This window comes from Styela clava, chromosome 12 (genome assembly GCF_964204865.1).
Source record: "Styela clava chromosome 12, kaStyClav1.hap1.2, whole genome shotgun sequence".
NCBI lineage: Eukaryota > Metazoa > Chordata > Ascidiacea > Stolidobranchia > Styelidae > Styela > Styela clava.
Window position 1 is genome coordinate 11,888,725 of NC_135261.1, and position 21,004 is coordinate 11,909,728.

Genomic DNA, 21,004 nt, shown 5'->3' on the forward strand with positions numbered 1-21,004 from the left:
TCTTGCCGCTGGGGCTAACTTTTTTGCAAGGTTGGTTTATTAATTTTTTGAAGCTTAGACAGATGAATACTCAGCACTCATTATGGTTGCCAACAAACACCGATATCTAAATAAATACCGGAGGTGTATAACGGGCTTAAACAAATATATCTAATTAAATATTCCAGCAGTTAAAGTTCTTCTGAACAAAATCTTGACGAGTGATGACAGTTTGCGGTCCACACTGGTGATTGACATCGCGATTTTTTCCCAATAACAGCCACATCAAAAAGTTCGAATGTTTCAGAATCGACGAAACCATTTCAAATTATCCTAATATATATAAAAATTGCTCGCTGATGCCGCGACATATTGTCAACAAAATTTGTTCACAAGTTGGAAAAATGTGTCATTTCGTTATAGATACAACATTAAAATATTGTTTTTCTTTCAGAAACAACGAAAACCAAACTCCATTAGATTGCTGTGCTCAAAATGGTCAGAAAAAGGGCGCTGAAATATTGATAGATTCTGGCGCACCCGTGAATATGCTGAAATTTAACAATTATGCCAATTCGGTGATGCCTCCACTACATTGGGCATGCAAAGGAGGCCACGTGGATATGGTTAAGCTGTTACTCGAGTAAGAAGCGTGTAATATGCATTAATTATTCGTATTGCCTCTTTAAATAATCACACAATGTCAGTGGTCGATTGCAACTATTCCATGGGTGCTTTATATTGGATTGATGGCTTCGTGGACCCTTGTTTAAATTAATAAGCGTGTAAATAAATGAAAACACCATAAAAATAATAGATAATTTCCGGAAGTATTCGCATATGCATTTCAATGGATAGAACGTGGGAGAGCATATATACATACCAGGGTGACCGTACATTTGAACCCATGCGTATATCCACGGGTTCAATCTATATGCGGGTGCTAAAACCCGTGGATTAGGGTTAGTATGGGTTTAACTATCCGTGAAACGTAAAAAATTCCATAGGTGCAATAGCATACAGGTGCAATTGTCATGGGTTCAAATGTACGTGGGTTCAAATGTAATGGAACCACATACCAGAGCTTGAAAACTCACTCAGTAATGCAAATTGCGACAGATTGTAGGATTCTGATAAAAACTAAAGTTACACCAAAATCAATGACAAAAATTTGCGCTGTCATTAGGTCATTTTCTGATAATGAGTTTAGAAGTTAGTTTTCCTTGAACGTTGGTGGATTTTTCAATGATTGACGACTCCAAATGAATTGCTATTGATTAACAAAAATTCCATTCAAATAAATTTCCTCAAGTTTTACGTTCGAGCTCGCTGCATAATAAGAGTATTGGTCTGCCGATGAAGCAGTAAACATTCAAGAAACATATTTACATTATGACAGCAAAGGAGCAGAAGCAACTGAAATAGGGGATGGTTGGAACGCTTTGGATGTTGCAGCGGATAATCGCAACAACGACTGCGCAATGGAAATCATAAATAGGAAAGATTGGATGGAGGTTTTAAAATTTGAAAGTACGCTTTTCTTTCCTATTTCAATTTTATTCAACATTTTACTGAGAAAGTATATTCAAATAAAATAGTACAGAATGGAGATAGGCCACCAGCTCTTGTATTCACCGGTCGTGAGGGTGTGAATAGAACTTTTATTATTAAGCCATTTGGGATCCAAAAAGTGGGGATAGCTATTATCTTGGCATGTGCGAGCATAAGTGATTTTCGGTGCAAAAGTTCATTGGTGCAAATGTTCACGAAAGAGTGCAAACGTTTATAGAAAAAAACATGTCTGTGAGTGCATCCATCCTATATACACAAAATGTTCGTGTGTGCACATGCTCAAGAATACCACATGTTGAAATAAACGTGGGTGCAAATTTCTCTTGGTGTTGATTGATATTTTTGGGTAAAAAGTTACGGGTTGAATTATACCTGAGTACAAATATAAACTTTTTAAATGTAGCTTTTTAGGCGACTTTGTATTCTCCAAACGTTAGATGCTTTGTCGAATTTATATAACGAAATTTTGGAGTTAGGTGGCAACATTGAACTATCCAGCACATCACGTGCAGGCATTTCGGCGCGGCAATTCGTACCTTCAAATATTGTTTATAGTAGCTCAGAGAATAATTTCGTAGGTATAAACCTAATTATTTGATACAAAAACATTAAAACGTTGAAAAATAAATACTTTTGAGTAAATGCATATTTGTATAAAGAAGAGGAATAAGACAAAGATTTTCTAAATCGCAACCCTTGCACGACTTACATAGTAGTAGATACTTTTTCATGAGTTTCCTCAATTGGATGAATTGCTTACACAGCTAAATCAGGAGGAGATGAAGAAAAAACGACAACTATGCGCAGACTCATCATGAACCTTCCAATTGTTGCAAAACAAGTTTTCAACAAATGCTGTAAACAAGAGGTACAATCTCAGACTTTGGAGCCGGTTTATACCAGTTAGATCCTGTTTTACTGTTTCGAGCAAATAACGTATTTTTAAACGGGTTCGGACATGTTATGATATGGCCTGGGTGTCTGACCTATAAACATCTTTTTTGTCAACTTTCTGTTAAGATTGTATTAAGGGGGTGTTTGTCTATTCATAATTACTACATGGATAATGAATTTGATAATTATTTCTTACAATATACCCAAATTTAATTTATTGTATAGAGCTTTGTTTATAGTGATTAACATATGATAAACTCCAAGAAAAAAAGAAAAAATTATTGACTGATCTACTATTTTAGCGTTTTATTCTCAGATAAAGAGCGACTCTGAAAGAAGGGTAAGTTGGAAATCGAAGTTTTAAATTTAGATACTACATGTATATGCAAATAAAAATTTTAATACAAACGATTTTTACATATTGTTGATTCATTATGATAAACTAAATGTGCTCCAAAAAGTTCATAATCGAAAATATACACAAGATATATATTATCACTTGTCAGATTACCCCTAAGCTTAATAGATATTTTTTTATCATGATATCTGAATATATTTTGCAAACACTGATTTAATTTATCCAGCCTTCGAATGAGATGTTGATTTAGGACATGAAATCGTTACCAGTTATTCATAAGATTTCTCCCCGTGCTGATTATTTTTTTCTGGGAATTATGGATTGGTTTTTGTGAAACCCCCTAACAAGGGGGCATCGGAGGGGGGCATACATATGATTAGAAGCAAATTTTACAATTTTTATTTAATTTTGAATAATTAATATTTAAGCTTGGTTTCCGTTTTTGTTTTGTGCGCTCAATTGTTTTTCCGAAGCCTCTTAATATTAAGAGTTCCGAAGCCGTATGCGTCAAATTTTGTGCATCCACATTGATACTCAACACATTTACAAAAATCTTTATTTTTTAGACTTCAAGTAATTATGATTCAGAAAGAGCAACTGTAAGTTTTTTAATGGAAAATATTCCAAATTACATTTTATCAAAAAATGAGATTTGCAATACAAGGGAGTTAGGACTTTATTCTGAAATGGTATATTTTGCTATTGTTGCCATTGAACCTAATTTGCTTCTTGAAGAATTTTTCAATGTAATAGTAATAATCTCGTTATATTGAGTTTTGTTGCTAAAACAGAGCGACACCATCAACAATGGTTATATAAGTGAAAGGTTCATATTAGTTCATTTATATATTATTAAATGGTGACGTAAAATAGTCTATACTTATGGGAAGTGCTTAACTTGTTTCATAAAAATAAAAAAGTATCTTTGTATGGAAAGAGATTGGAGTGTGCTTTGCTAGTTTCATTTTCAGTAACATATGCGTGGTTTTAACGGACAAATTTTTATTTATTTTAATCCCATACCTTTCCAATTTCTTACATTTCAACTGATTTGTAAATGTTTAAATTTAGAAAAAGACATATTATGAATTCAAATTTCTGGAGGATGGATTGGAAAATTCGGTTGGTTATGCTGTTAATTTTTTTGCAAATCAAATGCTTTATTTCATGTATAATATGCAGAAACAAATGATCCGAATCAACTCAACCCAAGATGTTATTTTTCTATATAGCTATTTTAGTACATGTTCTTTTGTTCCAAAAAAAGTTCATAAGGTTTGTAGTTTGTAACTCGGTATTAAAGTAATCAAAACAACGAGTGATACAATAAAATCAACTATCCTACTATTTTGTATTATTTATTGAAAAACAAACCAATATTTGGAAACGTTGGAAATGGAATTTAAAAGAATGTTTTGCTCCAATTGAATAGAAAAAATATGAATCACAAAGTTTATTTTACAGCACTGCCTGATGTCAATAGTCGAATCAAATGACTCTGATTTACTTTGCCATCCATTAGTGAAAAGATTGTTGAGATACAAATGGGAAGATAAGCATCTGAGATTGATATTCTGGCTGATTTTTTTTCTCTACTTATGCTTTATGATTCCATTTAATGTGTTTATGATGACAATTCCTCCGCCCTACGCGACAAGTAAATATTTAGTTTGAATTTACATTTCGTAGTACAATTAGCAACTTGAGTGATTTTTGTGTCTGTATATATTTTGATACAATAGTAATCTGGATAAAAAGTATTCATGTCAATAGCGTTGCTATAGCCAATATTATCATTATCAATGTTAAACGCATTAGCATTGAGCATTCATCACCACCTTGAGAATTGTCTTATATGTCGATGAGGTCAATTCAGGAATTTCAGTAGTTTGTGCATACAGCCTTCGTATCAAGACAAATACATTTCAATATCAGTCTAAGTTTCAATCTTTGTCAGATTTGGCAATTTTTGTATATATCTACATAATCTCTATTTAAGCACTTGCAAAGTCGATTCTGTATTTGCAAAGTTGCATCTGTTATATCGACATTTTTATTAAACTTTTTTTTATAATAACATAATCAGATGCTAAGCAATTACTTACAATTTTCAACAATCACTAGTCAGTTTCTCTACTAAAAATGTAAAATTAAAAGCTGTGTTTTAAATTTATTGAACCCTTAAGGTTTGCCATTGCTGCTATATTTAAATTTTATTTTGAATTTTTTTATATTTTATATATTTAATTTTAAATATGTAACACTTCAGCACAACTTTCATTCATTGTATTTTACTCATTATTTATGTGAACAATTCATACTATTGTTCTCAGATTCATCAAATGGAACATGCGAAGTCATTTCTGAAGCTCAACAAGAATGGGGCGATTCGTGTGATTTCAAGCATGGCGAGTGGATTGCTGGTTATATAGCAATTGGTGCTGCAATTCTCAACCTAATAAAAGAGGTATCAATCATTGAATTGATTTTTTGACGGCATTATGAAACTTGAAATATTTCATTTATGTAGATTTAATTGAGCAATGTTGACACAAGGACATTTGTGAAATAAAAGACAAAGTACATCCTTTATTTCAAAGATTTTAGTTCGCCTTGTTTTCAATTACTTGTTTAATTTAAAACCGAAATATTATGAACAATAATTATCATATTTTTAGAAATATGAATTTTGTTTGCTTTTTTGTACTATTTGAAGTTTTTTTTTAAATCAAATTTAGCAAGCTACTGAATAAACATATTCAGATATAATATAACGTGCGTGAGCATAGATTACAATAAACACAATTTCTGAATGGAATAAAAATGGAAATATTTTATCATTTTCAAATTTCTCACCTTTTCAAGGACTTTATATAGCCTTACCAAATCTATTTGCCAGTCCATCATTTATATTAACACCATTAAAATAATAATAATAATAATTTTTAATAATCACACGCATGAGCCGAATAAGTTTTTTCATTCACGATTTTATTTGCGCAGTTTGTCCAAATGTACGGAGGCCAGAGGGCTTACTTCCGTGATCCCACAAACTGGATCGAGCTCTCTCTTTACGGATCTGCCATAGCTGCTGCCTGTCCATTCACGGAATATACACAAACTTATGGAATTCTAGAGGTACAAAATAAATTTAATTACATATTGTAACGTAGAAAGTTGTGTTGCTGCTATGAATTATCTCTTATCTGAGAACTTATCCGATAGTCCTGTTGACTGCCCTACGACCTTAGTTAAATATTAGACTTCTAGAATCTGGACTCCGATATAAAGCAATATATTAATCAGAAGTTATACGTGTTTAATTGGGAATCCTGTTAATTTGATATAACAGTTAAACAACCTTTTCACAATCTTTCAATTTTTATTGCTCCGTTCAAATAAACATACGATAACTCAACAATCAGAGTGCAGAAAGTACAAGATACGACATTGAGCATAATATATAAAGTATAAACGGTACGTTGGATGTGAAGGTTGCGGGTTGGCCCCTTATCTTTATCCTACCTTCCCCCCTCTTTTCGCTCTCCGTCCTACATTTTGGGTCAGGTTATAATTATATTTAACGGCGTTTGGGATTTTTCCGTTTTGTGGATAAATCCTCTATCTTTATTTATCACTTTTTTGAAAAGAAGGTTAATTTTGACCAATCAGAAACTAATTCGTTTCGTTTTTGATAGGAGAAATTTTGGTTGAGCAATATTAGTATTGTTTCCGATTTATAGCATCGGCGCAGTAATTAAGGTCAAATGTATTTTAAATATATAGCAAAATAGATTGGAATAGCATATATTTCTTGGAATATCGATGATCTCACTGTTTTAAGAACATGAGATCATTGCTTTATGCAGGTAGAAAAATATCTGTGTTCCTTCAAAGGTCCACAATTAAAATTAATTCGGTGCATATTCGATAATTTGCAGGTAACAATTGAAAATTTGTTACAATATATATATAGTATAATTATGGGTTCAAGAAATATATTTTGTTATTTGCGAATGTATATCATGAATATTCTGAATAAATAACCAAAGATATTTTATTTTTTAAAAATGAGGCAACCATACTTTTTTATTCGAGTGTAGGAAGTAAAAATTGAAAAATTGTGAAGGTTGTTTGGAAACATTTATTCAGGAAAATTTAATCTGACATTGGGAACTATTTTGTCTTTTATATTCAGTAAAATACTCAAAACTTGATGAATTCTTCCTTCTGAGATTTAGATTATTGGACACGAAATGGACTGTGGATCATTTTGTTATTTTTTGTTGTTAATCATCATGTTAGTATTTTTTTCTTTTGTGGTGAAACATTTGCTTTTTTCATAAATTACTAAAACAATTGCTTTAGAATTTTCAAATGTTAAAAATTGTAAATTTCTTGAGAGGGCTAGTACTTTTCAAAAATTTCTTTGGTCTCTATGGGATTCGTTATTTGTGTGCGATGACGTCAACAAAATTGAAAATTGCGCTACCTGTGGCGGTTCCTTTCGCGTAAGTCAAATCTGCTCAGTTGCAATACGGTACCAGTAGGCTGTTGTGACCAGTTGCATAAACGTATTACTTCGTGTCCATATATTTGACCATCGATCTCTTGTATTTACTTTTCAAACCATCTTTTTAGGGATGGCAATGGCAACTCGGGTCAATCACCATTTTTCTCTCTTGGATGGAACTGTTGCTGTTTGTGGAAAACATCCCGAAATTCAAACTTGGAATTTATGTCATAATGTTTACAAATATTTTGAAAACATTTCTGAAGTTTTCGATTGTTCTATTCGTCTTCGTGTGTGCGTTTGGTTTCAGTTTCCATGTTCTTTTCCAGAATCAGGTAGTCAGCATTTATTCAATTGTGCACAATTTCGTATTTTATATAAGTTTTAAACGTTTTCCGATCCGGTTGCAAGTTACACGACAATTACGTACCTTGTTATCTGTGTAATATTGACCAAAACCATACCATCGGAAAACGTAAATATTTGCTTTGTGTCTAATTCGAAGACAGAATTAACATTTCGATTTCGAGCGATATCGATTCCAGTGGCCCTTTCCTAGAAACAAAATATTGTTGCTCGCAAAGTTGAGTGATTAGACAAATCTACTCCAGATTCAGATTCATAATCTAGACTCTCCGCACTTGGTCAATTAGTTAAATTGAGCGTGATCAAATCTATTGTTTGAATTAAATAACCTTGTTATAAGGTATGATAAAAAGTAAAGTTTTTGTGATAACTAAATACTATGGTATAGAAATTTTACAGTGATCTAGATTTTTATTGTACGTATAGATTGCGTTTACTAATCTATGGAAATCGATCGTCAAAACATTAGTTATTATGATTGGTGAAATTGATTTTGATTCAATGTTTAATGCGGAACAAACTAGTCCAGCATATTCAGATCAGGTAAGTACTTTGTATTTCAACTTATAAAATCTATCATAAATGCAGCAAAATTGAGAACTTGCTGTATCTTGATATTATGATGAATCTGGCCACAGTAACTGCATTGGACCAAATATGTCTTTGAATTGCCGGGTTCAACGGTTAATGCAAATACATGTAATCAGTTTGAAGAATCAAGAATTTGAAGCAATAGACGTCGAATTATAAAACAAATAAACGCGAAGAAATCGGGACCATACTTTCGAACCTTTTTTATCTATATAATGATTGCATAACTGGGACATGTTTTCAAAAAAGAAAAACATCTTTCTGTTTTAGGTCTACTACGAAGTGGTGTCTTACATTGTTTTTGTAGCATCCCTGATCATTATGAGTATCATTGTGATGAATATGTTGGTAAGTATTCTGAGCCGTATTAGGTGCAACTATAGCGTGGGGTACACCGTCATATGGCGTCTACTCTGGTGAAGTTGGATGTGCACAAATTAGGTGTGCATCTCTATATTAAACGTATACAGAAATATTCATTAGGGATGAAAAGATGCGAAGTAAGACCTCACGTTCTAATACAAGCTTGAAGTTTATCACACGTAGAGCTTGACAGACCTATCGCTGTAATAGCAATCATTTTATTTTCCTATAGTATCTAGCACCGTACATACTCTTTATCGTAAGTGTTGATTTCATAGTGCATCTACTCAAGGAAGTCTATGCTCATTCTAGATATTTTATCTCAGTTTAACCAATCGATAGCACGCGAAAACGATTCTAAGTATATCGAGTTTTATTAGGCCAAATTTATTTAATTGCAAATGAAATTTGTAATAATTTTAGGTCGGCTTAGCAGTGGATGACATTAAAGAAGTTCAGAAAAAGGCTGAATTGGAATCGAGGGCACGTCACGTGAGTTTGATAATTTTTGATGGAGTAAGTAAAATGGGATAATAATAAATTCACATATTAAAAAGCTGCGAGTTGTCAGTTTGAACAGCTTAGTTTATTGAAAAAAAATATCTTTGTGCTATGATCATTGATATGATTTACGATTATATTAATTTAGCAATGTTGTTTGCAAATGTGACTTATTACATTTGTGCTATGTTTTTAGACGAAACTTGTGCTAGAAACACAATCTAAGCTTCCAAAGCAATGGAGAAAAAGATTCATTCCAAAAGAAGGCAAAATCGAAGTGAAGCACAACGAACAAAAAGAGCTGACTCAGGTAGAAAGCCTATAGCATTTTGCCATTTTATATTATCAGAAGCAAACTATTTTTTCAGTTTTTGAAATGAAAAAAAAAAGTAATAAATAGCATTATTAGGAGGAAAATACTAGAAAGAATACTAACAACAAAATTTACGGCCCAGTTATAGCGTTTACAACCATTTTACAAAGATTGCGCATTTGACATGCTCAAATTTACACATGTTACAAGTCAGATATTAATCATCTTCTAACAGTGTCAATCTAATTTTGCATTTGTTTCAATGAGCGTTTAAATAACCTGGGTAATTAAAATGTCTTTCTACAGATTGTAGAAAAAACAAGCAATGATGCTGTCAAAAGTCAGATGCACAATTTGCGCTTGCGAATATATGATGTCAACAAGCGTGCTCAAAGCATAGAATCCATGATGAAACTAAATATTGGAAACAATACTTATGAGTCAGATGATGACAATGACGATCTTGATCTATAAAAAGTCTTATTCTAGGCCGCACATTGCTCTATAAAGATGAGAAATGAGTTGCAGGATTATACCTTAATTGAGTGAATTACTCGTTTTGTGAACACATTTCCCTGAATGATTATATAAGTTTGTATTTTTGTAGAAAACATAGAAACAAAGCTAACTTGAAAATTTGTTTTATCAAAGTTTATATGTTTGTTGTAATTAATTGCAAGTGTTGTGCTGCTGTAAATTTACTTTGGTATATTAGATTCTATAGTATAGTTGACTTTTATGCGTTTACCTAATCTCTCTTTTGCATGACGTATGATGGAGAATTTTTGTTTCATAATTTTATACATCACATAAACAGTATAATTTTATTTTTGTATGTTTTCTTATTTTTACGTAGATAACACCTTGGCACCGCTATTGCACGTACAACAGAGAATAATAAATTGATTTGATATATAGATGATGCTTGCTTATTAATAATCATTGTACAGGTGGTTTGGTGTGGTAACTTTGTTAAAATAGAATTAGATTCTATAGGAAATTTGACTTTTGTGCGTTATCGCTTTAGTCGTATGATGTATTATGAAAAATATCTTGATTAGTTTCAACGCAGGATTAGTGTTGTATCCTTGGCTATTCTGCAGGCTGCATGTAGTCTTAAGACTGACAAACAATTGATGTAGTATGTTGAAACGTATAAAACAATCCAACGTTTTCGCAAGAATGGTTATTACTGCCGACTCGCGAAATATAATTGAAATAGACTATAGGCCTACCATACTATGCCAGATAACGTTTTCAGTTTCAATAAATTGTTTCAATGTCTGATAGAGTGTAACGGGTATGAAATTTGTAAAGATGGTATTATCCTATGTACATGAAGACAGAAAAGAAAAAGCGATTGAATAAAATTGTCCAATTAACCGATACATACACTGAAATAGTAGCAGCAACAGTGGAATTTGGCAATGTTTTGCCAAATTGTAATGTAATAGAACAATACTTTGTCACAAAGTAGAATTGAATAATTTACACTTGTTTCTGAATTATAGTCATGTTTTGTTTTCATCAAGCGAGCGCCTTCTTGTATTTTAAAATTTGATGAATTGAACTCTTTTTTTTGTCGTGTATAATCATTTGTAAATATATCATGGTATAAATATTGGGTCAAGCTTAAAGGGAATTGTCTGTCTATCTTTTAAATGTCTTTGTCTTGTCTTTGATTGTGCTAGGTAAAATCATGTTGAGGAAGCAGATCACCAATGGCGAATTTGCGTTTTGTTTGTCGAAATATCTTATCATATAAGTTAAACTTGACTTGCTTTATTGACTGCCTCATTGACATTGATTGCACAAGTTTTTACTCTAGCCTAATTCGAGATTAGGGAAGTTTGAACAACCTATATTCACCATGGTATTGCAACATTTCAGTATCATTTCTTAGCATTAAAGTGATTATCATCAAAGGTGTTTGCAAAATTCATAACCTATTGTTGTAGGTTGCACACCAACCAATTGAAATACAAAGCATATTATGAAACTTGAATAGAGGATCGAGAAAAGGCAACGACGCCTGCGCATGCTATGGCGCTCAATCCATATTACCGTCAATTTTTATAGCAAGCACAGAAATTAAAAGTAGCTAAAAACAGGGCCTTGCTCAAATAGATGTATACGAAAATCAAATGACCATATTTGACTAAATTTTGATGTAGGCCTTCATTTTGAACATTATTATAAGTTTTGGAAAATTAATTTTGTTTTCATTATTTAAATGTGAGATGGGGTGAATTTGGGGAGATAAATGCTTTAAGGCAAGAGTACACGGCGGTCTTTGAGAAGGTAGAACCCTGGATTCTTTCATTTCCGACCTCTGATATGGTGAAAGAGAGGTTTTCAGCCGTTCTGCTATTGCTATCAAAACAACTAAATCGTCTTTCCATCAGTAAACGGGGTAATTTCAGATATAATAAAAACTCGCCGAAGAACACCAAGCTCATCCATCTCATTAAAAAACACTATAAACTATGATTTGTCTCATTATTTGGTCTGTAATACAATCGTTTCAGACTTTCAAATTTTCTTTGCAGTGTCGGGGGGCGATGAAGTTGTATAAACTACTGTAGGGGGGCAATGATTCATTTTTTTATGGATGAAAAAAGAGTTTCGTACTCTTGAGTTAGCTATAAGGCTTAGGTACTATTTTAGCACACATAGAAAAGTTAAATTCATTACTTCGATTATTCAGTTTTTTTATAAAACTTTTATACTTGTTTTCAGCTACGAAATTAGTCAGGAAGAATGGTGAAAATGTTGAAAAAAAGTTAATAAAGTAATTACATTGATTGATTTTTTTATGGTAAAAATGCAAGATTCAATATTCCTAGGACAACCAATAGCAAGATAATAAGTAGACTAAAAGGACACATACTGAAAAAAATGTGAAGTCAATCAGTTAGAATGATTAATTATTTATAAAAAATTTTGGAAAACTGACTGTTCTTCAGTTCTATTTGATGATTCTTTCGCAGTTATAAAGAATTGAATATCAATTATTTAACTCAACTCTCAGTCTCAAAATTGCTCATCTTTTTTATGTGTCATGGTTTATGCTGGCGCAAGCATATCGGCTACAATCGTTAATAGTTCTACTTTGAAGAAAATTGAGTTGCCAATTTTTTACGAAGAAGGATGATCCAAATAAATTTTTTCCTCTAAGATGAATGGCATGAAGTATATGGAGGGAGGGTTATTCAATATCTCAGTCAATGTAGAGATTCACATTTAACAAATGCATCACGTAATTTTCAACGAGAGAGCAAAGCTCAAATATTTGGACACGAAGCAAAAATCGAAATATTTTCACCCAATTTACTCATAAACCATATACTAGAGTCTAGAGCAGCGTTTCCTAACCTTTTTTGGTCGCGGACTAATTTTTCACCGGCGAAAACCTTTGCAGACTCAACGTGCGTTTATCGCAACGGTAGTCTGTGTGACACAACAGAATTATAAAATCGGAAATTCGCCGCAATTACGCGATTAAAGAGCCGACTGTTTTAGTGTATAAATGGCCTTTTCAGTTCGCACAACATTCAATCCATGACGACGAGTTTTTCCTTATACCTAACTTCCAAATATAATTTGGGAGATAAATTATTATGGAGTTGTTATACATGAGAATGAAGGCCAAATACAAGTGAAATGTTTGTATCATTATTATTCAATTAAGTCATCTGAGCAACGAAACTATAACATGCATCACATGTGGCACCCCCCCCCCCCTCATGTATAACAACTTCTATAATTTGTTTATCCCCCAAACTATTGGTTAAGATGGGAGGAATGGGGGACATCATTCATTATTAGAATTTTGTCCCAGGCAGCAGAAAGTTAGACACGTTCCTACACCCCTGGGTCTTGAAACTACAGTTCCAAACTCCGGGAATGAAATCCCGATAACAAATATTTGCTGTATATTCTCAAATAGAACGTTAAATGCTGTTGTTGTCATAAACCTGTTCTATTTTAATTTAATTGTGTTCGTGGTCACTCGCGGTTGCGTCGATTTATAACAAGATGAAAGCAGTACTTCTTTAAAATTCCACGGCCATCTGCAAACATAATAATGTGAGAATATATTGCCCCATTATATTCAGTTTTGATATATATATACATATTTTTTGCGATCTTCCGAATTTGTTATCGCCTTTAGAAAAATCCTACTATCTGTTGTAAATTTCCAGAAATTACAACTTGATTCAGTACTTATTAAAAATATAATTAAAGTATATAAGTAAATCAAAAAAATATATCATCGCCTTGCTATAATATAAATTTTATTGTGATCATTTTAATCTGCGTCTGTGTTGACGAAATAAAAGCAATACTACTCAGAAAATATCATGACAATCAGTGGACACAAAAAAGCGTGGTGCCCGATTATATTTTGTTTTGATTCGTAGTTTTGTGAATTCGACAAATCTGAGCTGTCCGTGAAACATTTACGGCGCTCCAGTACTGTACCTACCAATGTGGAGGCAGTAAAGCAAAGAATCCTAAGGGAAAATGCCGTGATACACGTATAATACAGTAACACCCGAAATTTTGCGATTTGCAATGTCTAAAAGAGCGTTTTTAATTTGAAATGGAAGTTATGGTGTTCTCCGTTTTATTTCTAGTATTTTGTATTGTCGCTTTTCAATTGAGAAAATTTAGGTTGTCACCATTAACACCCACCAGAACAAAAATTATCCCCCGTTGTTCGAGCTTGCGAGAAGCACCACTTAGGTATTTATCTATTCACGCGCGTGCCTACTCGGGTTTTTGTCGGAAATCCGCAATTGAATTGTGAAATCCAATCGTTTGATTAAGCGACGCGCAAGTGACCTGTCGCGTCACCTGTTACCAAATTTTCGAATAGTAAAGTGCTATTTAGTTGAATATTCGAATATGCCCAGCCCTACTCAGTATCCAGTAATTATTGACTCGATTAATGTTATATGAATAAACTTGTTTTCTATGTTTTATGTAAATTCTAACGTAAATAGTAATTTGACTGATGGTTAAGTTTTGCAAAAACGTTTGCGGCCAGCTGTGAATTTCCGGCTCGTTGCGGACTCGTTCAAACGGTTGGGAAACACTGGTCTAGAGTCTAGACGGAGCTGAAACTGTGGACCACCGTGACTATCAGTACCGGTACCCGGACTGCCCTAGCTTCATCAGGTTCTATGACAATATTGATTCATGCGTCTTCTGCCAACGTGAATTAAAATGCTAAATAATTCGACTCACAACTGTAGTATTAAATCTTTAACAGTACCTCACCTTTTACAGTAACTTTTCGTACTGTACTTACCTACAGTGTGTCACTGATATCGAAAACATCCGTCTTTCACGTCGCGAGATTTGGTAAAATGAAAACGCGAGACAGCCGTCATGCCTGGCGGAGTGAAAAGCGTGTTTCCGTTAATAAAAATATATTACAGCAACATTTTGGATAAAATATCAGATCTCATAGGATTCATAAAACATTTAGAATAAGGAGCACATGAAAGTAATAGCCTTCTAGCGACAACAATTTTTAATCACAGAAATTTTCAAAACAATCAGTACGGTAGTTAGAAGGATTTTTTCATAACAACAAAAATATGAACAAGAGTGTACGCGAACCTGACAAAAAATTCTAACAACTGTATAATATTGTGACAATCTATAGGCCAATTTCGTAGACAATAATACTAAATCGCATATGAAAATTGTAATTCTTAGTAATAGTCGACTTAGTTTTATACTGATGAATTTAAAAAAAAATAGATTCAATAAAAATCGACGTAGTTCGGAAATGGCGCTTGATGTCGTAGTCTTGTGATCTTCATCCAAAACTTGTATCAGAATGCGATATTTTCAACTATAGTGTTTAACAGTGGCGGCGCGTGGTCATTTTGACAACCGGGGCAAGCTACTGCGGGACCAAGTCACCCCCATCTACGGGGACAGGATGAGCGCTGTAAGTTCTCCCATCATTTTATGAATATAAAAACCATTCCATCGGTAACAACCAATCGGCAAAAGCGACAATTTTTGACGATAAGAAAGTGTCTTTAAAACCGGTCCAAGTCAAGGGATTAATAAATATAGACATAGTTTATTTTGAAACCTCTTTCAAAAGGAAAGACAATATTTACCCAGATAAATACAATGACATATTAACAGAAACTTCGGGAAAGCAGACAAAACCTAAAATAAGGTTTAAAACCTTACTATGAAGAAAGGAAAGCTAATGCAAAGATAAGGACATGCGTCGCTCACTCATAGATATATATGCTGCTAGACTTCTACTGCTTAAACATATATGTAACACGCCGCGGTTTCTTGGAAGCAAAATGCTCAATAACGCGCTGATTAAAGTCATGCATCCCAGAAATAACGTCTCTGTGAATGGATAAAACAGCCAAGGAATTTAATCTATCTTGCTTCATTGTGTTTCTGAAATACGTTTTAATACGCTTCAGCGTGCTGAATGTTCGCTCTGCGTCGGCGGAAGAAATAGGCGTCGTCAAAATGATGTCCAGAAATTTTGCAGACGCCGCAAAGGTAGTTACTAGAGTGTTATCTATGAGGAACCCATAGAGCGCGCAAGTTGATGTGATGTTCAAAAAAGTTTGATTGGTGTATATACATCGCAATTCATTTTCCAATTTACCCACGTTCATCATGGGGTAAAATTTGGAGACAGTAGTCAACAAATGGATGGGAAATTGACGTGCAAATTTTGAAAAATTTTCGGGGTTCATCAAAGAGAACGCGGCAAGGTGTTCAGTGCGTAGACGATCGCCTGTTTGATTCACCAGAATGTCACAGCATTCCTTTGCAAACAAAATCGAACGCTGCGTTGTTTGCCCGCGCCGTAAAGAAGCACTCCATGTGTCGTCGTATTTTATTGTTTCCCGGATACGAGATACAGCATCGCAGAAGTCTGAAATACACGACTGCACAGACGCTCCACCCATTAGCCTTGACTGCATAATACTAATATATCCACGTGATAGAATATTGTGGAGAAAAAAGCGAGAAAAAAATGAAAACTCACCATCTTCTAGCAGACGTTGTAGACCTGCCGCCTCCCTCACAGAGCGTTCGTCCCAAACCGGAGAGCTCTGAATGCCATTGAAACACTCAATGAGCTCAGACCTAATTTCGAACACGCCCTGCACCACGCGTGATTGGAAGTTCCAACGTGTTGGTGCACAAGCTGGGAGACGGCGGCTACATATCTGGCGAAGGAGGTCAGAGCGCTTCGGCGAAACGGAAAAAAATGAAGAAAACCCCGAAACATTTGCAAAAAATATACGGACGAGAGGGGTATCAAGACACATATTTTTAATAACGAGGTTGAATTGGTGTGCATAACAATGTAAAAAATGCGCATGAGGAAAATCTTCTTTTATATAAACTTGAACACCATGTTTCGATCCACTCATGACTGCCGCGCCGTCATAAGTTTGAGCTATCAATTTTGACTTCGCGTTGTAAGGCTGTAACACTTCTTTCAGTACAGCCTATATCCCGCAAGCCGTGCGATCAACGATTGGTACAAAGCTGTGAAATCTCTCGGTAGGTTTACCATCTTTCACCAACCGAAAAATCACAGCCAGTTGGGAAACGCACGTGATGTCAGTTGTCTCGTCAGACTGATTCGAAAGGAACTGGCAATTCTCAATTTCCAGAGCCAAATGTTGTAAATAAATTTTATACATTGAGTCGAGCAAATCATTTTGGATATCCTTAGATGTCTCTTTCGAAACAGTTGCGGCATCAAGATGATCTCTCAATACTGTATCTAGGGATGCGGTGTATTCCACCATATCCAAAAATACCCCTCTATTAGAAGAGCCAGCCCGTTCATCGTGCCCACGGAGGGACAGCTCGTGACAACCAATGAACTTCAAAACATCTATCAATCGACTGAGAACATGGCGGTTTTTCTCGACGTTTTGGTTGTGCCGACGAATAGAAACCGCGCGTCCTTCATCCAACTGTTCTGCAATATTAACATTTCCGAATGTTCGGTATTTTACTGCATTGTCCAGATGCTCCATAGAAGATTGATGATCCCTGGCACGCTCGGAAAGATTTTTAAGATCTCTAAAACCAAATTTACACCAACGTGAGTCACGGGCGGTAGCAAAAAGTAGGCAATAAAAACAAAAAAGTGCATTTTTGTCTTCGCTGTAACACAACCATTCGTGTTTTTTTATACCAGGTTTCTGCGCAGAATGTACGCCGACGCTTTCCTCCGTCATGGGATTGTTCCAGTGAACAATTTTTGGTTGATAAGGCCCAAGACGTTGTACCTCTAATTTTTGTTCCAGCGGCAGCTGCGAAAACGGAGTGCGAAGTAGTGCATCAACCTTATTCATTATGAGGTCTAAGGCTAAGAAATGCGAAGTCGGAAAGAAGTGAGGAGCTCAAAAGGAATGTGGAAAATCGAAAGCAAATGGACTAAAGGTCTCTAACTGATTCAAATAGCGAAACAAGCGACAAAAACGAAGGCGAGGAAACTATCAACTCTGCAAGCAACCAACGAACAAGAAGGAATGCGTGAATATATATCAACACGTTGTTGTAAGAAACGTCGGCATTGTGTCGTCATAATTTCGGGGCTAGCCCCCATGATTTAGTAAAAGAAACAGAAAACAAACGCGGCTAGTGGAAGATAAAAGAGAGAATACGATATACAATGAGCAACCGGGGCAAAATCGGCGTCGCCCCGTCGAAGTTCGGCGAAGGCTTTGCGAGCGAAAAATGAACCATGTCGGGAGAATATGGCTAGTGTAGACAGTCTGTGCAACCGATATTGAGGTATTTTTCGAATATTTTTTATTATACCGAAAAAACAACCGGGGCATTGCCCCGGTTGGCCCTATTGACGCGCCGCCACTGGTGTTTAACATATGTTTTCTGTATTAAATTATAGTTCCACATCGAGTAGTTGAATAACGATTTGAAGCAATGTCGAAATCTAAACGCATAGGCATAGCAAGCTTAGACGGTCGGACAATACAGAGATGACGTTTTAGGACTTCATAAACGTACTGGTACTGTCAGTCTTGCACTAGGCGTTAAAAGTAATTCTAGAGTAATTTTTTATCATTTATTGGATACGGAATGTACATATGGACCATTTTGTTATTATGTTGTTGTTGATCTTTTCTTCTAGTCTAAAACGGTATGTTTCACCATCAAGTCCCCTAAATCACATGGTGTTCTGAACGAAGCCTAACAGTATCTGCATCAGGGTACCGGTAACGGTACCTGGGCTGTTCTAGGTTTTCCAGGTCCTGTGACGATAATCTCATGATTCAGATTCAACGTGAATTGAAATACCAACTAATCCGAGTCACTTCTGTATTATCAGATCCAGTACTGCAGCTTACCATTATCCCAAAAAACTTTCCACTTTCGCCAGTCACGAGTTCTGCCGGCCTTAGCTGAGCACGAGCTACGCTAATATGCCATTGCGCAACACCTTGAAATAGTTTTTAATTGTTTTTAAATTTGTTGACATCACCACACGAAACTTCAGACGGAAAAACAAATTCCACAGAGCCCACGGGAAGTTTTGAAAAATAATAATAATGAAAGCCTTCTAATGAAAAATACAATTTTAAATCACTGAAAATGCAATTAATCCCGTGGTTAATGAAAAAACGATTTTGTCACAATAAAAAGAAGGAAAGAAAAACTAACAACATGATTATCAACAACAAAATAATTACAAATCGATCCATAGAGCCACTTAGTGTCCGATAATAATAATACAAGCCGGTAGGCGCCCAGTTGGATCTCCGCCATTGCTTGAGGCCCGCATCAATTCAGTTTACTAACGGATAATAGGAGACACTACTAAAAACGCCAGTCATTTTGAACGCTGTGCGTTCCGCTGAGTTCCCTAAGGCTCCTCCAGTTTATGGAGTATCGAGACCAAAAATAACTTATTGGAAAGAGTATTTTGCTATGCGTAAGGTAGCTTTTTTGGAATTTTAATTTTCGACTTGGTTGGCGAGAAATTGTGAAAAAAAATGGAATTTCATAACGATCGGCGCGTTTTTCGTTGTTTCCATGGAAACGAAAAGTCCATCCGGACTTTCCATGAAATGCACAATAATAAGGTGGCTGGATAGCCCACGTGAAAAATTTCATCCAGATTGGTCCAGTCGTTAAGACGCTACATCTAAACAGACAGACAGACAGATACACAGACAAGCCGGTAGGCGCCCAGTTGGATCTCCGCCATTGCTTGAGGCCCGCATCATTTCAGTTTACTAACGGATAATAGGTAGGGTTACCATATTTTTTCGACTTCAAAGCGGGACACCTCCAAAGACACGACCCCTCAGCTGGGATCCTGTAACTTTACAGTTTCCGATTTTACTACATAGGCCTACATTTAAAGTCATCCCAACTGTCTTCATTGACCATATTGTCATTGAGTGTTCATGCGCATATTCTCTGTCGAAATATCGGGTTCAGTTCGAAAAATAGAAAGAAATAGACGCTAACGATCCCATTTTAGATTTTTTTTGTGCAGCAAAAGGAACAAGAGAGCTAGACAATATATGGACACGTTAGACCAGAGCGAATCATTCCTTACCTTTGACGCTACCGGTACCCTCAAAAAAGTTCTGAATTTCCAGTAGCAAGAATTTTGCAGAATCAAAACGTACAGCCAGTCATGACACTGACTAAAATCCGTGTTCCCATGGAGAAAAAATAATACAGCAAAATTTTAGACGAAATATCAAATTTCATAGAATTCACGCAAAATTTTGAAATAAGTAAAAGTAATAGCCTTCTAGCGAAAAAATTAATCTTTAACCACTGAAAATTTCAAAGCAATTGGTCCAGTATTCGAAGAGAAAAGCGACTTTTTAAAAACGTGTCAAAGAACAAGAACAACATAATATTGAAACGATCGTTATGTCCACTTCGTGTCCAATAATGAAATAGTCTGCCGTTTTCAAGCATTGAGAATTTCCCTGTTCGCCCAAGCATGCTTTTCTGTAGATGACACTTTCAAAAAGACGTTGCTCAATGTTACATTCACATGAACGAGAATTGATTTTACATGTGATACGCTCGCTAACAATGTTAGCGGAAAACAACGAAACGAACAAAATAACCTTCAGTAAGTAGGCTAGCGTTGCGCTACACAGCAACAACAGTAACGAGAACATGTTCATTTATTATGCTGGTTGGCTGGACGCAAAAGCGGGACATTCAGCTGACTTGTCGGGACGGCGGGACAAGACGCTACAAAGCGGGACGTATGGTAAACCTAATAATAGGAGACACTACTAAAAACGCCAGTTCATTTTGAACGCTGTGCGTCGAATGTCGAAGTCGAGCACGGGCGATTCATCATTTGTTTGGATCGGTACGTTACGGCTGTACGGTATGGGGCAGGCACAAAGAGTGTTTCAGTAGTCTTTATTCTACGAGACTATTCGTATCTCCCATTCTTTCATGAGTGATTGCATGGGTACCGGTACGGTCAGACAGTGCCGTACCGGCATCGCACGAGTGTCCAGAC

The 21,004-nt window shown here is 35.2% G+C and overlaps 2 protein-coding genes across 2 annotated transcripts; both read left to right on the plus strand.

Moving 5' to 3' along the window:
- The first annotated feature begins 602 nt into the window (after positions 1-602).
- On the plus strand, positions 603-5,971 carry LOC144430481 (transient receptor potential cation channel subfamily A member 1 homolog). Its single transcript, XM_078118426.1, has 9 exons — positions 603-622; positions 1,379-1,509; positions 2,316-2,419; positions 2,762-2,785; positions 3,370-3,549; positions 3,875-3,925; positions 4,268-4,460; positions 5,137-5,270; positions 5,807-5,971. Exons 1-9 carry the CDS (start codon positions 603-605, stop codon positions 5,969-5,971), a joined length of 1,002 nt encoding a protein of 333 aa, XP_077974552.1.
- A 2,576-nt stretch (positions 5,972-8,547) lies between these two features.
- Positions 8,548-10,199, plus strand: LOC144430426 (uncharacterized). Its single transcript, XM_078118356.1, has 4 exons — positions 8,548-8,621; positions 9,060-9,128; positions 9,334-9,447; positions 9,757-10,199. The coding sequence occupies exons 1-4, from the start codon at positions 8,595-8,597 to the stop codon at positions 9,922-9,924; spliced, it is 378 nt and encodes a 125-aa protein (XP_077974482.1). The 5' UTR covers positions 8,548-8,594; the 3' UTR covers positions 9,925-10,199.
- The last annotated feature ends 10,805 nt before the right edge of the window (positions 10,200-21,004 follow it).